Source organism: Delphinapterus leucas, chromosome 9, assembly GCF_059928025.1.
Source record: "Delphinapterus leucas isolate spDelLeu-1000000601 "Yukka" chromosome 9, BTC_Dleu_Yukka2, whole genome shotgun sequence".
NCBI classification, from domain to species: Eukaryota; Metazoa; Chordata; class Mammalia; order Artiodactyla; family Monodontidae; genus Delphinapterus; species Delphinapterus leucas.
In genome coordinates this window covers 5,745,183-5,771,110 of record NC_143137.1, presented here as the reverse complement: position 1 = coordinate 5,771,110, position 25,928 = coordinate 5,745,183, and the positions used below count along the sequence as shown (strand labels likewise).

At 41.5% G+C, this 25,928-nt stretch overlaps 1 protein-coding gene across 3 annotated transcripts in view; it reads right to left on the bottom strand.

Annotated features, from left to right (window-relative positions):
• RHEB (Ras homolog, mTORC1 binding) overlaps positions 1-25,928 on the bottom strand; it is a 52,078-nt gene that overhangs the window by 12,688 nt on the left and 13,462 nt on the right. For 2 of the 3 annotated variants that reach the window (XR_016394242.1, XM_022577416.3), the window contains exons 2-3: positions 11,448-11,519; positions 5,902-5,969 (exon numbers count right to left, since the gene is read on the bottom strand). Coding sequence is in view for 2 of the 3 variants with exons in the window: in XM_022577416.3 (XP_022433124.1) it covers positions 5,902-5,969; positions 11,448-11,519 (140 nt within the window). In the remaining variant the exon portion in view is untranslated. The remainder of the gene's footprint in view (positions 1-5,901; positions 5,970-11,447; positions 11,520-25,928) is intronic. The other variant, XM_089917183.1, reaches the window with a different exon arrangement.

Genomic DNA, 25,928 nt, shown 5'->3' with positions numbered 1-25,928 from the left:
GAAGAGAAACAAAACACTAGACTCAGGCAGTATATTCAGACTTGTTAGGATCAGATGAGCTACATACTGAGCAACTTCAGGAATCAGAAAGAAAGGTACACATTATGAAACAGCCTGTTACTACCAGCTTTACAATGCTTTAAGAAAAACCCTGCTGCTTTAGATACAGAATTATCAAAGACTACAAGAGTGTTTAACGTCAATGCAGCACTCAAGAGTGCCACTGTATGGTACAAACATTTCCTTCTCAGTTGAAATATAATTGTTAATATACCACACATCCCAGGCACTATTATAGAAAAATCACGCAAGCCAGCCTTATATCAAGTAACTGTCTCTGTTAACTCTGCAATTCCATAGCGCAATTATGATGATGACCCTGAGTCACTGCCCTATGTTAAAGTGTCTTAAAAAAAAAATAAAGTTTTACTATCAACTCTCTGATATTATAGTCATTAATCACAATAGCATTTCAACATCACAGAGCTTACTACATATGCAAAATAAAACCTTCTTTGATTTCATTAATAGTACAACTTTCATTAAGTTGAATTCATTTTAGTGTTGATGTTGAAAAACTAGTTGTTAATGGAATGAGAGATCTTTTGACCCAGATTAAAAACAAAATTTCAAATGATTTTAGTCACCAGCTCAGGTACAGCAGACCCAAAGTTCAAATTACCTTTTTCCTGAAGTGAAGATGTGGGAAAAAAGAAAAGTATAATCATATTCAAGAAGTACAGTGTAAAAAATATGAAGTATAACAGAGGAAAAAGACCCTCAGCTTTTTTTTTTTTTTGACCCTCAGCTTTAAAGCAACCAAAAAGGACAAAATTCCTAGTAATAAGCCTAAGAAAATAAAAGTATATGATCCATCTGAAGAAAATCTTAAAATACGCCCAAGAGATAAGAGTTAAATCAGCGGAAGTGTGTGCCATGGTCTTCAGCAAGAATATGTAGAATCAGAAGGGTATCCACTAATTAATCCTAAATTAATATACAAATGTAACATAATCCTGATAAAAAATATACTTCCGGAGAAAGAATAGCAACTGCAGAGGCAGGTGGGTGGAAACCATAAAGCTACGCTAATTAAAATAGTGCAATACTAGCTCATGAATGGAGCAGACACGGAAATCTACAAAGACCCAAATAGTCATGGGAAGTAGGTATATGATAATACTGGCATTTCAAACCAGTAAGGATAAAAAGTAACCCTCAACAAAATGTACAGGGAACAAATGCAGAGCCATCTGGGGGGAAATGGCTAAGTTGGCTCTCTACCTCAAACCTTAGCAAAAATGTATTCCAGAGGAATAAAAGATCTGAAGATGAAAACTGAAACTAGGTACATAGTGGATGGGAAAATTTTAAAAAACCAGTATTGGTTAAAAAGAGATTAATAAATTCAGCCATATGAAAATGAAGACGTTCTTCATGGCTGAAAACCTCCCAAACAAAAAACATAAACAAAAGACGGACTGAAAAGAAAACAGAACGCTGCAGCTGATTTTCTTTTTTAAGGTATATCTATTTATTTTTTTAGCTGCATCGGGTCTTAGTTGCGGCACATGGGATCTTTTGTTGTGGTGCGCAGGCTTCTCTCTAGTTGTGGCATGTGGGTTTTCTCTCTCTAGTTGTGGTGCGTGGGCTCTGTAGTTTGCAGCATGCGGGCTCTCTAGTTGAGGCACGTGGGCTCAGTAGTTGCGGCGTGCAGGCTTAGCTGCCTCGCAGATGTGGGATCTTAGTTCCCCGACCAGGGATTGAACCCACGTCCCCTGCATTGGAAGGTGGATTCTTTACCACTGGAACGTCAGGGAAGTTCCGTAGCTAATTTTCTAGTGCTAATTTTCTTCACACATTAAGTGATCTTTCAACTCAACAAGCAAAGACCATCCTCCCAATAGACAAGGGTGAAGTACATGAATAGACAGGATAATGTGCAGAGAGGAAATATAATACAAATGCCCTCAAACACAGGAAAATATGATCAAATTCCTTCATAAGAAGAAAAACACGACACTGAGATACTATTTTTTCACCCAGCAGATTGGCAAATATCAAAAAATGTGGTAACCCGTCGTGTTGGCGAGGGTGTAGGGAAACAGGCACGCCTATTCACTGCTGCCAAGAATGTGACCCTATGGTCCAGCAATCCCACACCCAGGACATTTTCTTACATACATACCATCCTTCTAAAGTAACACAAGATACTGGCTGTGGCACTGCTGGTGGTGGCATGACTGGAAACAACCTAACTGCTGATCAATAGTTAAATTACGATGTATCCGAACAATGGGACATTATGCAGCCATGGGGGGAAGAAAAGAGCCCGTATACACTGATACGGAATAATTTCCGAGATGGAGATATAGAGACACGCTACTTTTTGTGTAGAAAAGAAAAAAATAGTTTAAAACTATATTTGCATGTTCACGTATAAAACAGCTTGGAAGCATTTACTAGAAACTGATAATGGGTTACTGTTGGCGGAGTGAAGCTAAGATAGCTACAGTGGAAAGATTTAATTTTGACTATTTACTTTTTTGTGTTATTTTATTTCTATAACATGTACATGTATTATTATTATTTTTTAAATGAATTTAAAACATTTTTTAAAAGGGAATTTGACATTAAAATTGACTGTCTCTGAGCCACTTGTCACTGAGTTTACTTAAATTAGGTCAAAACAAAATATTTCAAGCAAACTAAAAATAATCCACTCACTCTGTTCATTATCATCCCTAGCTGGGCAATTAAATCAGCTGTATAAAATGAACTGCTAAATGAGCAGTACTTGCTATCATAATCATTTTTCCTTGCTACCAGCAGTCTCAACCCCATGATATGAATCCGATTTAAAAACAGTTCTTAGAGCAGTAAATATAAGTGTTATCTCATCCAATTTCTACAGAACGAGGGCAGGACTGTGGCATAAGGAAATACCACCCCTGTTGCACCATCGTGAATTGTAAATACCAGCATAACCTTTACGGTCTCCCAGCTGTGAATATAGCCTTTTGGAACTATTAGCTGCAATGAGAACAAATTATTCAAAGTAGCTAAATCTGAACATATTTTGTGCAGAAATTCTCAATATTCTTAGCCAGCAGTAACAAAGCCCAAAAGAGCAAGACAGCAGAGCCAGGAATTAGCCTATGCTCTTTGCATACTCACACTGTACACTCATTCCCTGAGAGTTCTGATCCTTTTGGGGTCATTCTTTATATTACTCTATCATTAAAACAGTTAAAGGCGTGTGATGTCCAAGTGTACATTTATGCTTTAGAGCAAAACAGAATCTCTGAGGAACACACATTCTGTTTTCATAAGGAGAGTCAATATAAAGAATTTTCTCTCCAGAGAAATGTTTTCGAGGACACAGCTCTCCTCCAAGTATAAGAGATTCCTGCACGACTCCCACTCCCACTGTGAACCTCAACTGAGTTTCCATGCTAGGCCCCCGCTCTAGCCTCAGTGGCATCACAGAACTACAAGTAAGGATCACGTTCTCTTGAAGCTCATAAATCACCTCTAAAACATATAACAATCCTGTGAAGGCAGGCACCACAGTTATCACCATTATACAGATGAAACGTATGAGGCACAGAAAAGTTTGTTACTTTTCTGAAGGTCAGTGAGTTAGTAAGAAAACCTAGGATTCAAATCCAGGCAGTGTGACTGCAGAGCCCATGCTCCGAACAACTACGAAATACTGATTCTCCTTCTGGCCTATTATAAAATGAATTGCTGTAGTTACGTCACATGAAAGTGATTTATCAATCTGCATCCTTACCCTTACTTTCCACGAGCTTAATGAAAATTCAAAACTAAGATATAAAAGCAAACCGAAATCTTTTTTTTTGGCCGCGTTGGGTCTTCATTGCTGCGTGCGGGTTTTCTCTAGTTGCGGCGAGTGGGGGCTATTCTTCATTGCAGTGCATGGGCTCTAGGCGCGCGGGCTCAGTAGTTGTGGCACACGGGCTTAGCTGCTCTGCGACATGTGGAATCTTCCTGGACCAGGGATCGAACCCGTGTCCCCTGCATTGGCAGGAGGATTCTCTTTTTTAATGGATTTTTAAAAATTGTTACATACATACGTACATACATTTATTTATGGCTGTGTTGGGTCTTCGTTACTGCACGTGGGCTTTCTCTAGTTGCGGCAAGCAGGGCTACTCTTCATTGCGGTGCGCAGGCTTCTCATTGCGGTGGCTTCTCTTTGTTGAGAAGCATGGGCTCTAGGTGTGTGGGTTTCAGTAGTTGCGGCACGCAGGCTCAGTAGTTGTGGCGCACAGGCTCAGTAGTTGTGGCGCACGGGCTTAGTTGCTCTGCGGTGTGTGGGATCTTCCCGGAACAGGGCTCGAACCCGTGTCCCCTGCACTGGCAGGAGGATTCCTAACCGCTGCGCCACCAGGGAAGTCCCAAACCGAAATCTTGATAGTGTCAGACTCCCATATTTCTTCACCCAGGACACTCTCAGCTTATACCTGTTGTCCCAGCCTGTTACCAGTGTCCCCCCTTCACTCTTAGAAGTGTTTTGTTTTAGGTAATAAATTACACAATTGCCTGAACTATTATAAAAAATACCAACACTAAGAATCCAGAACAAGGTCCTACCCCAGATGCTCTTCGTACACTAACTTCTAAGATAAGCTGCGTCCTCTATGTCATCAGTCGCTAATGGAGACTTCTGTTATTTCCCTTGTTCCAACAGGCTCCCATTCTATCAATAGGCAGGTACCCCGTAGAGTAAAAGCCTAGGATGGCTCTGCTCCAAGGAAACCACCATGAGGTCTGAAGACGAAAGCCCAGCACATCCACTGGGGATGTTGAGTGAATGACTTACGTTACAGCTCTCTGACATACACATTTCTGACCTATTTTATTTGAAGCTTCCAGAATGGAAACTCCAGGGTTCCTCCAGTGCTAAAACGACCCAATACGGCTATTTTCTTGCTTCACTAGGGGGGCTTACACTTTCCTTCTACGTTCACTTCAAAATATAAACCAGAGGGAGTTCATTCCAAACCTGCAAGACAGGCCACATCTTTCTAGGTCTATGCCAGTTTCCCCAGGTTCCAGAAAAAAGCCTCCATTTAACACGGCAGACCAGTCTACCCTACACTCACCCTCCTGCTAGTCTGATCCTTTGTCGGTTATAAGATGCAAGGGGACATCCCAGCTTCTTTACATGCCCCACCCTCCAGTCAACAGTAATAAATTCAGCCGAACAAAATGGTTTCTAGGAAAAGCAGGACTGGGTGACATGGAAGGGGGAAGGTCCACTGTCACAAGGGTTCTCTTGGCTCCCTTCAAGTTCTCTTAATTTCTTTCACCCTTTGCTTCCAGTCGATTCCTCTGGCGATCCAGTCGCCACATCACTGCTACATTAACCTGTGCATACCTCTTTTGGGGGTTACTCACCTTTGCCAGTTACTGTCTAGCAAATGAGACCGACACTCTTTAATCCTGTAATCATATAATAGATCCAATACAACCAGCTCATTTCTGCCCTATGCCTTTCCCAGGCCCTTTCCCTAGAAAAGATCAACTTCTCTTCTTAACGTAGGAGGATACGCACTACAAAGGGAGGAAAAGGGCTAATGTGATTCTCTGATACAGAATCAGCCTTTAGAAAATAGAGAACTACTAACCTTTAATAAATATAAACCATCACAATGTTATGATGAGTATATTTAAAACAATTCTACAGTAGAAAAACAAGTTCATTATTTGAAAAACTTCTGTAAATATCTTAGAAAAGACAAAGTAGACAGCCTGTTAATATCCAAACACACATAAATCATGAGGGCTTTTCTTGGCAGTGTCGTTGTGTTTAAGCATCAGTGGCAGGGCTAGGACTGTCGGGTGCACTATATGGGATTCTGACACACTTACCTGCCCAGCTGTATCTACAAGTTGAAGATGATATTCTTGTCCATTTACTGTGATCAATTTTGTGAAAGCTACAGTGAAAAAGGAATTAAATATTAGCTAGAAAAACATGAACTTGGGATCACTGAAAGCTCAAACAATGACAACCAATTAAGCAGAGTCCTTAGTAATCTCATAAAAAGATCCCACAAAACAAAAAAGAATATCTGAGTTTATAGACTGTTCACTACTTCTATTATTTTACTAAGCAACACTGACTGCCTAAAACCAATGTTGGGTAAACCTTGAACCTTTTCCAAAGAAACAAAGTAGGCAACGCTTCGAATCTTGTAAAAGTGATCTGAATGCTCTAGCTGTGGACAGCCTTTTCCTCTTGTGAAAAAGTGAAATATATCACATAAAGTCTGAGTTCTAGAATGAACCAAAAGCACACAACTTGTCATTAATTTATAGCAAGTCTGGTGCCAGAGTACGAAGAGCTGATACTAACTGAAGTGCTAAGAACTTTCAGTACCTAGAAAATTAGCAATTTTATTGAGAGAGGACAGCAACAGAACATGTTCTGTGTGAAGCCATCATCTCCACTTAGCTGAAAGATGCAAGCAATTTGTCACAACAACCTTTCCCTATCTGGGGGGAAATCAGACTCAAATAACTTGGGGAAAATTCACAATTCTAAGGAGATAGACTTCAAACAAATGGAGAGGAAAGAAAGTAACAGGATATTAAAAAGTAACCATCTGGAACCCTGATAATGAAATGGAACAGATTTCTTCCGTACACCCCGTCCCAGCCATCTTGACTCACAATGAGTCTTCAAATCTCCTGACTGGAGCCGGGCAACAGAATCTATCCCTTGAACAGCTGAGAGAAGACCCACTTTTGCCCACTTTGTCCCACAGACAAAAGAGAAAGCAAAAAGAGACAGATGAAAATCAGGAGAGAAAACCGTTAACAAGGAGGAGAGAGCAATCTTATCTGAACGATGAGTTCCACTGGGAGAGAAAGGATGGCTGAAAGAGAAGCAATAATCAAAGATACTCATAGTAGCACCATACTTTTCTGATGTGGGCAGGGCTGCTAGAATCAGGGGAGTGAAAATTACAGACCAGACTACTCAAGCCAATTGCCACACTTTATATCATTCTTGTGCCCTTTCTGAAAATTATCACTTTAATGAAATAGTCAAACTAGGTGAAAGCTGAATCAGAATACAACAAGATAGGGAGCACCCAATATAAACTGTTTTCATCATTTCTAAGAAAAAAAATTCTATTGGAATTTTTTCCCCCCACGTTGTAACCTCTCTGAACTTGGGATGCCCAACGACATCTCAGTCAGGTAAGATCAGAGGTGCGTCTTAGACTCGATGAAAATTCTGTAAGGAACGCTGGTGAGCAACAAACCTGTAACCTTCAATTAGCACTAAGTAGTTGTGGTTGTGAAGGATAATGGAATTATTGTGAAAGCGTTATTGAAACAAAACATTCATTCATTCAAGAACTATTTTTTGAGTGCCCATGATCACCACCAGCATCATTCCAGGTGCTCGAGACACTGCAGAGTCTCTGGCCTCGGTGAGCTGACATCCCAGTAAAAGGAGGAGGAAGCAGACAGAGAGGCACACGAGACACACACACAGTCAGGTGTCTTCTCTGTGAGAAGCATCCAGGCAGAGCCTAAACTGCAAGTGAAGAAGTAAGAAAGGCAGGGAAAAATGAGAGGGCAAAGCAGCTGAGCCTGCGAGAGAACGGCTGGAGACGAGGCAGGAGACGTTATTAGGACACGGTGAGGACCGCAGGTTTTTATTCAGAATGTGATGGGAAAACCAAGGGTTTTGAGCAGGGAGTAACCTGGTCTGATTTATATTTTAGAAAGATCACTCTGGCTATGCTGTGAATAAATGAAACGGACAAAAATGGATACGGAACATCAGTAGGAGCCCACAGTATAGTGGCTACATAGACTATCGTGAACAAAGGATGACGGTGGCCTGGACTAGAGGGACGGAGAAGAAACGGTGGATTCTGGATGTACTGCACAGGTAGAACCAAAAGGATTTTCTGATTGACTGGAAGTAGGTGTGAGAGAACGGAGATCAGGATGACTCCAAAGTTTTTGGCCTGAGCAAACGCAGGATTTACCATCAATCAACAGAGGGAAAGCCTGGAGGTGCAGCACAGGGGGAGGGGAGAGGGAGGGAGCAAGGCCTGGGTTTAGGTAGGTTCAGTTGGAAAGCCCACGAAATACCAGTTCAGGGGAGAGGAGAGGCTGGGGGCCGTGGTGAGCCCAGCAAGTTCTTGGAGAGCGAGGATCACAAGAAAGCAAGTTCAGAGAGAGCCAGAGGGGCACCTGTGATGCCGGGTCAGAAAAACAACGAAAATTCAGCCAAGGAGGCTGGGGGAGTACTGGCTAGTGAGGGAAGAGGCATACAAGAAATAAGATATTAATAAACGTTTTAGTATTTCGTTGCCTTTAAAAAGGATGTAAATCCTCCTACACACGGCAGTGAAATGAAATCGAAGACCTTCCATCTGCCACAGGAAAACTGTCTCTTCTTGTTACTATAGAAAAAAGCGAAGTGTAATGAGAGGTACGTCTGTCAGTTCCATAAACCAGGAACAGATTCTCCTACGCCCTCCTTGTGTAGAAAGGCAAAGCTGGCTCTCTCCTGGTATCACTTTCCTCTCTCCCTCCCTTTTTCAATCACTGGAGAAATTAATCCAATTTCCAACCTAAAACCCTGAGACTGCCCTAAGCAGACTAACAGCCACTTACTAGTTAAACCTACTAATAAGCAAGGTAATAAGAGATTTCTAAAACTGGATATTCACAAAGTAAGATTTGTATTACTAAAGTGTATTGAGAACTCCTAATTCATATCCTACTGAGAAGTCTACCCACCATGCAATGCTTGATAATGCTGCAAGACTCCTAATGAGAATTCCCCAACTTTCTGAGAGCAGCTCTATTAATTCATCAACAGGGCTACCTTGAGATGGCAGAAACTGTGACCTGCTATTTTTTCCTTTAAATTATAAACCACCATTAGTTAAATGTCATCATATCAATTTAGTTTGCATGAGTTGTGAGATTATTACTACAGTATATAAAAAAGCTACATCTGCATAGCAGTATTTGGTCTAGAAATTTCCCCAAACTAGAAAATATTATTATGGTTTCATTGATATTATTCTCCTATACCACTATGTTAAAAGAAGATGACATAGTCGCAGCATTTTTGCTTTTGCAGTGATACTCCACAGGGACGTGTTACTACTGAACGTTTGATAGAAACAACCTGTTCTATATTATAAAGTTAAGTGTAAAAAGAATCCCCAGATTTACAGAGTACTGTGTTTTTTAAAACCATAAAACTACCCATTCACTTATGTTGCTAGCAGTGAGTTTATGATAACTATTCCCTTTCTCATTCCTTGTTATCTCTGAACAATGTTTTTCTACTAAATCATGGGGGAAAGGGTGGAGGAAGGATTTCTGCCCTGTGTTAGACGGTCAGAAGCCTGGTAAATGGAATGTGATGTCTGTATATGTCTCATGAACTTTTAAGGGATTCACATACCCTTGACAGTAATTTCTGCTCTTGTCTAAAGATTTAATAAATACTGTTAATTCATTCTTTACTATTTAACAGTAAGTGTTAGACAGGTAAACATTAAAATCATGATTCAAGTTGATGCTCACAGCCTTCAAAGTAGGGTCATATCATTATGTTTTTGAGATACTATCAAGGTAAGAAAGTTGTACTTTCACTGGGTCCATTCCTTACATATAAAGAAAATGCATCTATATTCAACACCATGACTCTCCTTCCAACTCAATTTTAAATAGCACAAAGATACACAATTATAAGAACCACTTTTATGGGCAGAGCTTACCACGAAAACTATCTTCTACTGTTCTATGGCTAAAATTCCCAAATGAACCTTCTCTCTTTAAGGACACAAAATTAAAAACTGCTACATACAGCAAATATTAAGGGCAAGATCACGGCTTTCTTCTGTTCTTATCGCAGTGGTGGACAACCGAACCTGTTCAGGTAGCATTAAAATGAGTCTGCCCCGCACACCGGCAGACCACCATGTGCCAGCTAACGAATCAACACCGCATGAGGGCAGGACTCCTCCCCCCGAGAGCGGCAGGGCTTACTTCAAACTCTCTTCCCAGAGTTAGCTTAGCAACCAACAGCTTTCCTCCCCTGCCACCAGCACACCAGGACACGAAGGACAGCTGAATATTTTAAGCCAGAAGCTGCCAAACTCTTCCAGAAAAGGGCCAGACAGTAACTATTTTAGGCTTTGTGGGCCATATGGCCTATGCGGCAACTACTCAACAGCTCTGCTACGGTAGAGCAAAGACAGCCACAGACAGTATAGCGTAAGGGAACAAGCAGGGCCGTGTTCTGATAAAACTCTAGGGTGCCGAAATCTAAAATTCACAGAACACTCACATGTCACAAACATTATTCCTTTTCAAATATTAAAAATGTAAAAACCATTCTTTGCTCATGGGCTGTACAAAAAGGCAGTGGGGCCTTTGTGACCTGCAGGCCGTAGTTTGTCCACCCCCCTGTTGTAAGCTTCTTCTTAAGTCTCTCTCTTGCAAGCTTTGGGCAGGTGAAGTCTGTGAATCTAGCTGTTAAAGTCCATGAACCTGGCTGTTAAGTCGGCTTCATGTCTAACATACCAATCAGGGTTTGATGAATCCCACGTTTAAATCTATGTGCTCCTGGTGATAAATCCTGGGTAAGTCCTGGTGCCCAGAAACTAAGAAGACTGGTTCCAGGGCCTACCTAGGGTTCTAAGATAGCACAAAACAAGACCAGCTTCCCTGGATGGAAGTGTTTCAGGTCCTCTTCCATGATCCCTAGAATCAAGACTTGTGTCGTAGTCCTAGAATCCTTCAGGAAGATTCTGAAACCATGGACTGAAACTAGACAGGGTAAAGGCTGTGACTGGTTCTGGTCTTGGGTGCTTTCTTCTGCACATGGCCTGAAATGCCAATAGGCTTTGGAGCCAACTTCTCAGGAAATGCTGCGAGGGCTCTCTCCAATCCCCGACAGCTCTTTTCTCCACAGCCTCCTCTCAAGTCTTTAGAACTAGAAGGGGTTGGGGGACTAGCACTTCTACAAGAGTAAGGTACAAAGGATCTGGAGTGTGTTCATCCTTTCTTTTTAAGCTTGGAATCCCTAAGAAGGGCTACTGTTGAGAAGGAAAAAAGAAAAAAAAAAAAAGATTCTGCTCTCTACTTGTTTTCTTAAAGCAGCATCTCTAATATGAGGTTCCAATGTAAAAATGGATTCCTATGGAGATGAATAACAATTTCTAGATGGTGGGACCCAGACACTGAATAAAATTCATTCAGTGTAAAGTGGGTAAAGCTTTTGGAAGCTTCTTTGGGCCCCCAGTTGGAGATCTATAGGTTTAACTGAATACCCCCTGCAATCAAAGCCTCCAGGAATACACAGTGGCTGTTTGTAGGCAAAAAGCAGGCTTCTCAGTTTATAAATCCTTGAAAACAATACTTACTGTTTTCTATGGTTGGATCGTAGGAATCAACAAATTGGCCTTCAACAAACTGAATCGTCAATGAGGATTTCCCTATAAAAGAGAGCAATAGCTGAGTATGCACTGGCATATTAGGGTAAAAAAACTTTAATTATACTATTTTACCAAGAAATACTCTAAATGGAAATAAATTCCATATATACTACAGGAATTTAAGCAATTACACTATTATGAATTACACATGTCTGTGACATTAACAAACAGTACTGACCAGTAGGCATATCATATAGTTTGTCAAAAGTAAACAAACTCTTAAATAAGGTTTAAGCTAATTTCCTCTGGTGTCCCTGAAATATGGCTATTAATTTTGAACTCAAAATTAATAAAGCATGATCAGTTTCTTTCGGCTCTTCACTTATGGCTGTTATAAGTGTTACCAAGTAGTTTTTAAAGAGGATAATCTGAAAGTATGTGATAAAAGTCGGTTTTTAAAACTTCTTCAAGGTAGAAATTCTCTCTCAATCATTCAGTATTGAAGGCCTCACAATGTCTGGCACACAGAAGACAATAAAGAAATGCTCTGACTTCACAAAATCACCAGTAATAGTTGAGCCTGTATGTTAACAAATCAAGAATCAGAGCCCCAAGTTCTCACCCTCCTGTTGTCAGTAAATTTCTAGTGGAGGACTTGAGGATACCCTGTGAAGAAACACTGCAAGAACACAGGCCACATTACAGCCATCCCTCCCCTCAGACACCAAAATCCGAGGATACTCAAGTCCCTTACATAAAACAGTGTAGTATTAATGAACTTATTTACAAAACAGAAACAGACTCACAGACACAGAAAACAAATTTATGGTTACCAAAGGGGGAAGGTGGGGGGAGGGATAAATTAGGAGCTTGGGATCAGCAGATATATACTGCTAAACAGATAAACAACAAGGTCCCACTGTATAGCACAGAGAACTACAATCAATATCCTGTAATAAACCATAATGGGAAAGAATATGAAAAATAACATATATGCATAACTGAATCACTTTGCTGTACACTTGAAACTAACACAAGGTTGTAAATCAACTATACCACACACACAAAAAGGCGTAGCATTTGCATACAACCTAGCACATTTCCCCACATACTTCTGAATCTCTATATCACTTATAATACCCAGTAGTACAATGTAAATGCCACGTAAACAGCTGCCGGCGTGCAATAAATTCAAGTTCTGCATTTCGGAGCTTTCTGCCCCCCGCCCACCATATTTTCCATCCGAGGCTGGTTGACCCCCGGATGTGGGGCGAATAGGAAGGGCAGACTGATTTTATCAGCAGGAAATAGGAAGTGGTCCCTCCCTAATTTCACCCCAAACCCTTCCTTCTCTCACGCGTCCTCAGATCATTATTAAGCACACACTCTACATGCTCGCCGTATCTCACGGAACTTCCATCTCAAAGGAGGCGCAGGGAGAACCAAGGAGAGAGGTTTGGTAAAACCAGTTTTACACTCCTGGGGTTTGGGTTGGGCCTGTCCTCCTCCAGACCACGGAGAGGTGCGGTCCACAGGGGGGCACAGTGTTTTCACACCAAGGGCAGTCCCCATACACTCAAGTTAACTAATACGCGAGCTTATAAGTAGGGGCTGCGGGGAGACAACGAGAAAAGCCCCAAGTTGGCAGGACTGCCCGCTCCTCATGAGCAGCTAAGCACTGTTCAGAGCGTCTCCAGGATGATGAACAACTGAAATCCTTCTCTACAAAGCAGCCTACAAGAGCTTTTGAAAATTAAATGTTACTTCCCTGCTTAAAATCCTCACCGCCATCAGAATAACCCCCAGCTCCTAACCCTGCCCATGATCCCGGGCTCTCCCCGCGGGTGCCCTGCTCTGCCCCCTTCCCTACCTCATCTGCTGCCCTCCCTCCTCCTCCCGGGCCCTCCCAGGCTCCAGTCACATCCTTCTATCCCTGCCAAGTTCCTGCCCGCCTTTGTGCCTTTGTCCCGGCCACCCCCCATCTCTGAATGTACAGACTCCCTTTTATCGTTATTCTGGCCTCCACTCAAACGTCCCTTCTCTGAGACCGCCCAACCGAGGGTGGCGCCAGCTCCCTCACAGTCACTCTCTCATAGCCGCCTTGTTTTATTTCTTTTTAGTGCTTAAAGTTATCTGAAATTCTCTTTCACTAATTAGTCTACCAAGACCAGCGCAGTGCCCAACACACTGTAGACGTGTGGGCTCAGACCTCTGAAGGGCACACTCAGATACTACAGAAGGTGTCAATTTATACACATGGCTAGGAAACACAGTTCTAGTCTGTGCTGGTGTCCAAGCACGGGCCTGCCTGTGACATAGGGATACAGTGGTAGTCCAGGAACGCCACACACTTCAAACGGATTGTGCTCAAAAGGAACCATGTTATATAAGCTAGCCCATAAAGGAACATTTAGCTCAAAATACAGCAAAGCTATTTTATGTAATGAAAGCAGCAAGGGAAAAAACCCTCTTCTGTAAGTTAGCAAAACTGAAAAATTTTAGAAAGAAAATAAACTTCTTTAGAGCCTTTGAAGAATTAAAAACAAAAGGAATTTAAAATGATTTTTAAAACTTTTAAAAAGCAGAACTGGATTAAAAATAGTGAAAGAAAGAGGGTGTGATATACATACTAAGTTCCCCCAAAGAGGAGGGAAACCAGTAGGAAACACTGGATTAGGCGGTAACAAACTATTATGTACTGGCACCAGCTAAGTCTCAACAGCCTTACTTGCAGGGGTGAGGGGAGGGGGAGAATAGCCTCAGGACTGATCAGGTGAAATTTCAGAAGCCACAACCAAAAGCAAGTTACACACAGTAAACAAGACAGCGTGAGATAAAGTGCAAAGATGGAGTTATAGATAACAACTGGACCACACTTAAAAATACAATTATTGGCACATATCCCAAGAAGAGCTCCTCATTTGTACCTTTATAAAGGGCATAAATTATTTGACAGGCTAAATGGACATTCCACTTGAAGGCACAAGTAATTATTCTGGCAAAAGCAGACAATGTAGTTCAACCCAAATCACAATGCAGGTTGACAGCAAACTATCACCTGCACAAGTAACTGGGACGCCAGATTTAAAACTGCAGCTCCTCAGGGGGCAAGCTGGGCCTCCCGATCAGACTGGTCCCCGGAAGAAGGGATTATTCATCAGAAGCAGGACTGAAGAAAAGCTAGGTCTCCCTTGGGGCTCTCATCCTTGGACTCCCCCCTAAGGGAGATCATTAATTACTTAAATCAAGAAGGGACAGGGAGGCTACATTTGCAGACTTGACACAGTGGTTCTCTACGGTTTCCATTAAAAAGTAGAATTATATAGAAGACAACTAGTGCTGAAATCTTTACAAGTCAACACTAAATGATAACTATTCTTAGTAAATAAAGCCCACTGCTCATAGTGTTCTCAGTCCTGGTTCTAGTAATTTCTGGCTTTCAGAGACGTCCTTACCATCCTCATTCTCCAAAGCAGCAATTCGGCTCTTTGATCAAGTTTCGCAAGCAGTTTGCTTGCAGCAGCTACAAAAGACTTTGTTGATCTACAGCAAATTATGTTCTTTACTTGAGCACCTTTAAAAATTTCCCCTCATAATAAGTTCATACATTTATTTGGCTTTTGTCCTTATCAAATTCAGATTCTGAGACACTAGTTATTTCCTGAATATGTTTCAACAATGATCATGCTCTCGAAAGGTGCATTAATTTGCACGGTCTGAAGAGAATCTCAACTCCAGATCAACTCTGGAGAAATGTTATACGAAAGCAATATAGGAGTGATCTGAAATAAGTGGAAAAGCAGCACGTGCCCAGATGTGTGTTTATCAACACAGACACAAATCACTCGTTTTATGATATAACAGTACTATAAGAGGTTGGAAAATATATCTCAATATCCCACAATTAACTTCCAAATATTTTCCCTCCAAACTAAGAACCGCCTTAGTTTTAAAAGTCATAAAAATTATTTTTAAAAAGTTTCTTCTAGGGGCTTCCCTGGTGGCGCAGTGGTTGAGAGTCCGCCTGCCGATGCAGGGGACACGGGTTCGTGCCCCGGTCCGGGAAGATCCCACATGCCGTGGAGCGGCTGGGCCCGGGAGCCATGGCCGCTGAGCCTGCGTGTCCGGAGCCTGTGCTCCGCAACGGGAGAGGCCACAACGGTGAGAGGCCCGTGTACCGCAAACAAACAAACAAACAAACAAACAAAAAAAAAAAAAAAAAAAAGTTTCTTCTGAACTTTTACCAGCTGAAAACAGCACTGTCATATATATATTTTTTGCAATGGTAATTTAGCACAGTAAGTTTTTTCACCCAGTATTTCCACAACAGAAGATATACCTTCAAGGTCGTTAACTAAATCTCTCACACTTCACAATTGTTATAAAATAGGCACTATTTATACAAACGTTTTAATACTTTTCAGATTAATTTTGAACAACTTTTCGTGCTTATTCTCCATAAAGAAAAAAAATTACTTATATATCACTCCCCACCCCTAAACCACCATCGTCTGGAACAGCAGACAGTCACTTGTTCACGGGGATAAAATGGGGAGGAGTAGGTTTCACTCTGCTAGGCTATCAAATCGTTGGGCAGAAGGGTCCATCAGGACCAACGTCATGCACCTAGCATACAACCCATCCCAAGAACTGCTTTCATTTTTACCTTGAGTCCTTAAGCTTGCCTTACGGGACTTCGATGTCCATGCAGACGAACTGACTAACAGTTCAGCTTCCAAGCTTATGGGGTCTTGCCACCAATAATAACCACCTCCACACACTTCAGCAACCAACTCCTGAGCATGACATGAAACACCCAGACGACTCCACCTCCAACCCTGCACCTCCCATGAACCAATCAATAAGCAGGTGGTGTGTCTTCCCAGTGCCCTCACCTTCTGACTCCCATCACCTAATCCAGACCATCTCTGGAAGCAATGTTTTCAAACCAGGGGTTGTAAACCCACCAGATCATGAAATCAACATACTGAGCTAGGACTAGCACGTTTTTAAAGAAATAGGAACACCAGAGTGGACTGCAAATAATAAAGTCGTCATGGAACTTTCAGCTATATAAACATTTATGACTGGGTCACAACGTACAATGTATTTCTTACTACAGACCGAAGCCCAAAAAGTTAGATATACCCTGCTCTACGAGTCTCCTGAATCTCCAATCTCTACCACGGTTCACTTCCTTCCCTATCAGTTTAAGTCCCAAGATAAATCACTGTGCACCATGCACTACTCTTTTATCAGAACCTGTCAATTTCCTTTCTCTGGGCTGATAATTCTATGATCTTAATCTAATCTTTGGCCTTTTGTGAGCCTGTTGACCTCAGCTGCAGAAAAGCTCCCAACCCTGTGGCTTGGCAACCATTCTCAAGCTGTGGCCTTTCCCCGCTCTGTCCTCTGTCTCTAGGAATCCTTTCTGAGTGTCCCTTTCCCAACAAAGCAGCCAAGTGTGGTTCCAGCAGCATCCCAGGGCAACTTACTGCAACTGCAAATTCCTAAGCCCCACCCAAACCTCCCAGGCAGGAGTATTAACAAACCCCCACTCATGTGCTGCACCCTAAAGTTTAATTACCACTCCCCCGTCAGGTGCCAAGTTCAAATGTGACCATTCTAAATCACCTACCTCCTCCTGTATGCAGGGTGTTCCCAAATCTTCCAGTTCCTCCCAGCAGCTCAGATCATAAGCATTTAAAGAACACACAACATGGGCCAGGAACTGGGACACAGCCATGACTACAAGCTGGGGCTGAACCTTAGAGGTAACTGCTGTGACACCGCTGTCTTCCACTCACCTTTGCCTTGGCTCTGTGCACGTCAGACAGTGTGAAGGGAGCCCCTGGGCTGTGCAACGCAGCCCGCCTGCCTGGCCCTCTTCAAATTATTACCACGGCACAGAGGAAGCGGGCAGCGCACCCTTCTTTCCACAGAAGCGATTCCAGGACCTGGGCTCTACATCCCATCCCAGCTCCTGGTCTCCTCCAAACCTTCCTCCTGAAACAGTTCTAAACACATTCTTCGTTTCTCTACTGGTTTAACTCCAATCCATATGGTTTGTTCACATGCCTCTGACATACTTATTAAATATGTTTAAAAATCCAGGGGAGTACACCCTGACTTACGTTCCCTTTCTGCTCTCAGTGCTATAGAAAGACTTGGCTGGGTGCTGCAGCCGTTGGGTGCTATATCCCTGACCACAGAGCTAAGCGCATCCTCCAGAAAATGATCTCAGTCACTTAAAGCTCTACCCCACTAACCCAGATCAAACGCAACCATGGGGATGCGCGTGACCTGCATGTCCTGTAGTAATCTGACTACAATACCTGACAAAAAGTGTGTAGCCTCTGGTTTGAGGAGCCTTGAAGTAAAAAGTCAGGAAAACAGAGGCTAAAGCTACGGAGGCAATTAAGCAAGAGCAGCAGCTCTTTCACTTAACAAAAGAAATCAAAGAACAGTGAAGCATGCAACGTATAACAACAATTCCAAGAAACTATTGGCCAGAGGCACGTTGTGACTTTGGGATGTCTGCCTCCATAGGGACCAGATGCTGACACAGCCACCAAGCTGCAGGTGGTCTATTCTCCCCTCCAGCTCCCCAGAGCTAAATGGTTACACTGCTCGCACTGAAACCTGGACTTGCAGCCTCATCAGTTACAGGCAGAAGAGCTGCACTATTCACTCTGTAAAGTAAGGAGGTGCGCTCCCCAAGCTGTCCAAACACCTTTTTTCCTCCCGGTTCTGCCTCACAACGGCTGTTTTTTTTTGTTTTGTTTTGTTTTTTGCGGTACTGCGGGCCTCTCACTGCCATGGCCTCTCCTGTTGCAGAGCACAGGCTCCAGACGCACAGGCTCAGCGGCCATGGCTCACGGGCCCAGCCGCTCCGTGGCATGTGGGATCTTCCCGGACCGGGGCACGAACCCGTGTCCCCTGCATCGGCAGGCAGACTCCCAACCACTGCGCCACCAGGGAAGCCCTGTATTTTTAATAGTGTCAAGCTTGGTAACATTTCATTCCATTCTGAATCCCGAGTTTTCAAGTCCCTGAGTATGGATTAGTTCATTAATTTCTCAAATAGCTATTAAGCAGCTATTATGTTCCAGGCACGGTTCTAGGCGCCGGGATATATCAGCGAACAAACAGACAGAAATTGCTTGGTACATAAATTCTAATAGTGAGAAGTACAGTAAAATAAAAAAGCACAAGAAATGCAATAAATTGGAGAAAATATGTATCTATTCCTTGTAAACAAAAGAACGTAACAAATAATTACCACGGTTTTTTAAACTAGTGAATGAATGGATCTAAGAAATGGTGAGGAGCAGCTGTTAATGCCGTGAAAGGAGAAATAACCAGATATCATGGGTCTCATGAGACAAACACAGACCACTACCCTGGAAGCAATTTTAAGGAGGCTGGGGAAGGGAAAAGAGAAAGAAACCACCTAAATCTGACCAAACTGCTAGATTTAACGACCAATTTACAGGAAATAACGGGGGACAAATGAACGTCTTGAATACTATAGGATGCAATAGCAAAACCCAGATTCTAGGTAACACTTCAGGTAACCCCTATATATCAGAATTTCTAGGGTGGGGCCCATGCTTCACTCAGTATTTTTCAAACTCCTCCAGTGATTCCAGCGTGTCTGGAAGTTTGAAAACCAGTGTTCTAAAGCAGGGCTTCCCTAATGTTAAAGAATAAGCAGTTCTCCTAGGGACTACGTTAAAGTGTAGATTGTTGATCTATTTGATCTGGGGTGGGGTGTGGGATTTTCCATTTCTACCAAGCTCCCTGGTAATACTGATCTCCAAACCAAGTTCTAAAGTTTAGAACACTGGTTCGCAAACTTACCTGCACTCCAGAAACACAGAGGGAATTCCGAAAACTACTGGCTGGACCTCACCCTCAAGTAATTCTGATTTAATTACTACCAGGTGCAGCCAGGGCACGGGGATTGTTAAAAAGATCCCTGAGTGATTCCAATGTGCCACAAGTTTGAGAACCCCTGGACCAAGGTCAAGGGTGCCAGGAAAAAAGAGATGGAAGAAACTGTTCTTGAGTTGACTGACTAGTCAACCACTAGTCTTCCATTTATGTGAATGAATAAACCTTATTCTTTAAGCCAGCATGAGACAAATTATTTCGCAGTCAAGAGCATACTAATTGATTGCAATATTATTGCAACAGAACTGAAAATTTTAGCATCTTCTTATAAATATCACTCAAATCACTCCTCTTCTATTTGATAAATTTGTATTTTAGAGTGATAGGAGTCTTCTCTGCTTTAAGAAACATTACTTATCACTTGACTCTACACCCACTCTTAACTGACACAATCTGGAAGTAAAATTTCTCAAGGGGGACTTCCCTGGTGGTGCAGTGGTTAAGAGTCCCCCTGCCAATGCCGGGGACACGGGTTTGAGCCCTGGTCCGGGAAGATCCCACATGCCGCGGAGCAACTAAGCCCATGCGCTACAACTACTGAGACTGCGCTCTAGAGGCTGCGAGCCACAACTACTGAGCCCACGTGCCACAACTATTGAAGCCTGCTCACCTAGAGCCCGTGCTCTGCAACAAGAGATGCCACTGCAATGAGAAGCCCGCGCACCACAATGAAGAGTAGACCCCGCCAGCTGCAACTAGAGAAAGCCTGCGCGCAGCAACGAAGACCCAACACAGCCACAAATAAATAAATAAAAATATATTAAACAATTATATATATAAAAAAATTTCTCAAGGAACAAACATCAGTGATGCCTTCTAATAATTGACTTGAATGATCCTTGGAAGAGGCCAGAGGCAGAAACTGAAAGAAAGCTGCTGACCAAGCACTGGGGTCATATTTTTTATGTGCCTGGGATGGGGGTGGCAAATGGGACAGGACGCAGTCCTACCAGGAAACAAGCAAGCTCCCCACAAGAGGATTGTGGACTGGGGCCAGATGATGGCCAATGAAAAAACACAATAGAAAAGAGTGAGTAAAGATGGGAAGAGGGCAGAGGAAGTAAGAGGAAAACAACTCAAACACCAATCTGTAATCCCAAATTCCCAGCCACACAAAAACTCTACTACTAAGAAAAAGCAGCCATCAGAATAACTCGAATAGGTGAAATTAATCTTATAAAGGTCTGTGAAGACTGTAACTGAACATGCCCAGAGTTTCCAGAGATTATCCAAGGAATTGCTTCTACTTTAAAAAACTTATGAAAAAACAGATTAAACATGATCAAGTGAGTATGAAAAAACTTTTTTTCACAAATACTCTGTTTAAAAAAAATCTAGGTAACATCTTTTGAAATAAGTTCCTACTATTTCACATAAAATACATTTCAAGTAAATAATGGAATAACTGTGGTTATCGCCACAGGGCAAAAAGTATTCACCACGTAATAATCAACTTTTCCCATTTCCAGGACTCCATTTGTTCTAAGAAACATCATCTGTTAACGGCAGCTTTGCGGGGCAGGGGTTGATGAGAGCACACTAGTAAATTAAAACCACAATACACCCTGGCATTGAGGAAATATAATTAATAGAAACAGGACTGTGGGTTAAGGTTCAGCATTTGAATTCAGGTTACGGTGTGAACCCCAGCCGTGTCTCTGGGGAAGTTAATGCCTTTGTGCCTTGGAACCCTCATGCATGTGATGACTAAACACACAACACCTTAAGTCCACACACATCAACTGATCCTATTCCATAATAGGATTCTATGATCACCTGAATTCTGAAAAAGATGTCAGTATGATACACCTGACAGCCACCTACAAGGATCCTGTAATCTTAACAGAAAGGAAGGCACCTATGTGAAAAGTCAAGTACACCCCTCCCCCCAACAGGATTAGAAAGTGGTGGTGATGTTTTTTAAAAAAGAACAGCCAGGGAGTTTCCCAGCGGTCCAGTGGTTAAGACTCCATGATTCCACTGCAGGGGGCATGGGTTTGACCCCCGGCTGGGGAACTAAGATCCTGCATACCACGCGGTGTGGCCAGGAACACACACACAAAAAAGGAAGAACCCCCACTGGAGAATTTCTACTGAGGCGAGGGACGTGAGAGGATGAAACACTAGGGAGATCAGGGTGAAATTCTGAAAAATGGACTAGAAATGAAAAATGGGCATTTTAACCTGCTTCAAAATAGGTATTTAATACAAACCAGAAAAGGAAAAAAAAGGAAAAATTGATCTGTAAGGGAAACAAGAACCTCAGAAAATTTTAAAAAGAAACAAGTATGTACTTGATTTCAAGACTTACTAGGAGACTACAGTTATCAAGACGTGTGGTATTGGCATAAAAACAGACATACAGATTAACGGAACAAAATACAGGTTCCAGAAATAAATCCACACATATAAATGATCAGCTGATTTTGGATAAAGGTGCAAAGGCAATTCAAGGGAGAAGGAACAGTCTTTTTCAACAAGTGGTGCTGACACAACTGGATATCAATATTAAAGAGAAAGAACCTGACCATATCCCATATACAAGTATAGGATAAAAAATGGATCACAGACCAACTGCAAAACCTAAACTATGAAACTTCTGGAAGAAAACACAGGAGAAAATCTCTGTGACCTTGAGTTAAGAAAGATTTCAAAAGCACAATCCATAAAGAAAAAGAGGATATATTGGACTTCATTGAAATTAAAACTGGTCAGTAAAAGATTCTTGTTAAGGGGATGAAAAGACAAACCACAGACCTGGAGAAAACATGTGCAAAGCACATTATCCGACAAAGGGCATGAATCAGGATATATAACAAACTCTCAATATTTAACAATAAGAAAACCACCCAATTAAGCATACGAGCAAAAGATGTGAACACTTTAACAAAGAAAATATTCAAACGGCAAGTAAGGACTTCCCTGGTGGTGCAGTGGTTAAGAATCCGCCTGCCAATGCAGGCGACACGGGTTCGAGCCCTGGTCCAGGAAGATCCCACATGCCGCAGAGCAACTAAGCCCCTGTGCCACAACTACTGAGCCCGTGCGCCACAACTACTGAGGCCTGTCCACCTAGAGCCCGAGCTCTGCAACAAGAGAAGCCACCACGAGAAGCCCGCGCACCGCAACGAAGAGTAGCCCCAGCTCCGCTGCAACTAGAGAAAGCCTGTGTGCAGCAACAAAGACCCAACGCAGCCAAAAATAAATTTATTAAAAAAATAAAACTGCTGCTAATCAAATTATATATAAAAAAAGCAAGTAAGCCCGTGCAATGATGCTTATTATTATTCATTAGGAAAATGCAAATATAATTACAGTGAGATATAACACATCTAATTAATAATGTCTACAATAAAAAAACACTGACAATACCAGTACTGGAGAGGATGTAGAGCAACTGTTCTCTTTGGTGGGGATGCAAAATGGTACAGTCACTTTGGAAAAAGTTTTTTAAAAATAAAACACACATTTATCAGATGACCCAGTAGTCCCATTCTTAGGTATTTTTCCAATAGAAATGAAAGCTATGGTCACACAAAAACTTGTAGGCATATATCTGTAACAGCTTTATTCATAATTGTCCCAAAGTGGAAACAAACCAAATGTCCTTCAACCTGTTACTGGATAAACAAATTATATTAAATCCATACAAAGGAACACTACTCAGCAATAAAAAGGAATGAACTACTGACAGACACAGCAACACGGATAAATCTCAGATGTGATTCCACTGATATTACATTCTGGAAAAGACAAAACTATAGGGATAGAAAACAGAAGGGGGTAAGGGCTGACTACAGGGGCACAAGGGCATTGTGGGGGGTTGATGGAACTGTTCTGTGTCTTGTGGTTGTGGTTACATAACTATAGAGTGTTTGCTAAAACCGGGCCAAACACAAAAAGGGATAAATTTTACTGTATGTAAATTGTACTTCAAGTTTAGAAAAGAATCTGAACCTTTACCTCAGACACAAAAATTAGCTGGAAATGGATCACAGACCCAAACTTCAGAGCTAAAACAATTATACTTCTAGAAGTAAACATGAGAACATTTTTATGATCTTCAGATAGGAAAAGATTCCTTACATGATAAAAAATGAGTAAACCATAATCAAAAGAACTGATAAACTGGGCTTTAACAAAATTACAAATTTCTGTTCTTTGAAACATAAGAAAATGAAAAGGAAGCCATGAACTAGGAGAAAATATTATATATATATATGAAAAAGAACTATTATTCAGAATACATAACTCAATAAAAACCCAATAACAAAGGCAAAACACTTGGACACTTCACAAAAGAAGATATATGAATGGTCAAGAGGTATATGAAAAGATGCTCAATGTCATTAGTCATTGGGAAAAGTCAAATTTCCATGGCCTACCACATCAGTACTGCTAAAGAGTTAGAAAACTGACAATATCAGATGTCAGGGAGGATGGGTCTCATTTGTTGCTGGCGAGAGTGTAAAATGGTACAAATGCTTTGGCAAACTGGTAGTTGATCAGAAAATTAAAAACTTTATACATGTGACCCAGCAACTCCATTCCAAGGTGCTTACCAAAGAGAAATGACAGTGTCAACAAACATACAACAGATGCTCATCAAAGCTTTATTCTTAGCAGTGAAACACTGGAGAAACAAATTATGGTATAAGCATACAACAGAACACTACTCAGCAATAAAAAGAAACTGCTTATATATGTGACAACATGGATGGATCTCAAAACATTATACTAAATGAAAGAAGTCACACAATAAGGGTATTTATTGTGATTCTATTTATGCGAAATTTTATAACAAGAAAAACTAATCGATAGTAATGGAAAGCAGGTCAGTGTTTGCCGGGGAGTGGGGTGGGGCATGAGGGAACTTTTGGGGATGATGAAAATGTTTTTTATTTTGATTGGAGTAATGGTTTTACATAGGTGAATAAATCTGTCAAAACCCATCTAACTTTACACTTAAAATGGGAACTTTATTAGACATAAATTATACCTCAATAAAACTTGATTTTTCTTTGTTTTATTGAAGTATAGTTGATGTACAATATTACCTAAGTTATAGATGTATAATATAGTGATTCACAATTTTTAAAAGTTATACTCCATTTACAGTTACTATAAAATATTGGCTATATTCCCTGTGTTGTACAATATATCCTTGTAGCTTATTTTATACATAATAGTTTGTGCATCTTAATCCCCTACCTCTAGGTTGCCCCTCCACCCTTCCGTCTCCCCACTGGTAACCACTAGTTTGTTCTCTGTAACTGTGAGTCTGCTTCTTTTTTGTTATATTCACTACTTTGTTGTATTTTTTAATTTTTAAAATTTTTATCATTTTAAAATTTTGGCTGCGTCAGATTTTCATTGCAGCATGCGGGACCTTTGATGCGACAGCCGGGATCTTTTCGTTGAGGCACGTGGGCTTCTCTCCAGCTGTGGTGCACAGGCTCCAGGGGGCGTGGGCTCTGTAGTTTGTGGCACATGGGCTCTCTAGCTGAGGAGCACGGGCGTAGTTGCCCCGCAACATGCGGGATCTTAGTTCCCCAACCAGGGATCGAACCGTGTCCCCTACATTGGAGGGCTGATTTTTTACCACTGGACCACCCGGGAAGTCCCTGTTGCATTTTTTATTTTCCACATGTAAGTGATAGCATACAGTATTTGTCTTGGAGGGTATTATGCTAAGTGAAATAAGTCAGACAGAGAAAAACAAAACTCGATTTTAAAACAAGTATTAAAAAGGGAAGACATATATTTTTTTTTACAAAGCATAATAGGATACTGATTAGCTAGCTATGTGACAGGAGGCAGTTTTCCTGGTCTGTTTCCTCATCTGTAGAATAGATATAAGAACAGCACATACTTTATAGGTAGTTGTGAAGATTAAATGAAAATATCGATACATGCAGAATATCTGCTATGTAATAATAATGACATTTATTGAGGACTTATTACATAACCACATTCTAGACATTTTCATTTAATCCTAGTCTCACATTCTAATAATTATATCTAATATATTAACTTGAAATCTAAGAAAATGATATACAGTAACAACTACTGAAGCTAAATCCTCAAACTCACGTGAAAAAATATCAAGAAATATAAGAATACACACACATACCCCTAATGCAGAAAATTACTGTTTCAGTAATCACTGCGTAACAAACACCTCAAAACTTAGTGGCTGAAATCAACAACTATTTCATTTCTTCCTGATACTACGATCAAGGCTGGGCTCGGCTGGCTCCTCTGCTGGTCTTTTTTTTTTTAACATCTTTATTGGAATATAATTGCCTTACAATGGTGTGTTAGTTTCTGCTTTATAACAAAGTGAATCAGTTATACATATACATATGTTCCCATACCTCTTCCCTCTTGCGTCTCCCTCCCTCCCACCCTCCCTATCCCACCCCTCTAGGTGGTCCCAAAGCACGGAGCTGATCTCCCTGTGCGATGCGGCTGCTTCCCACTAGCTATCTATTTTACGTTTGGTAGTGTATA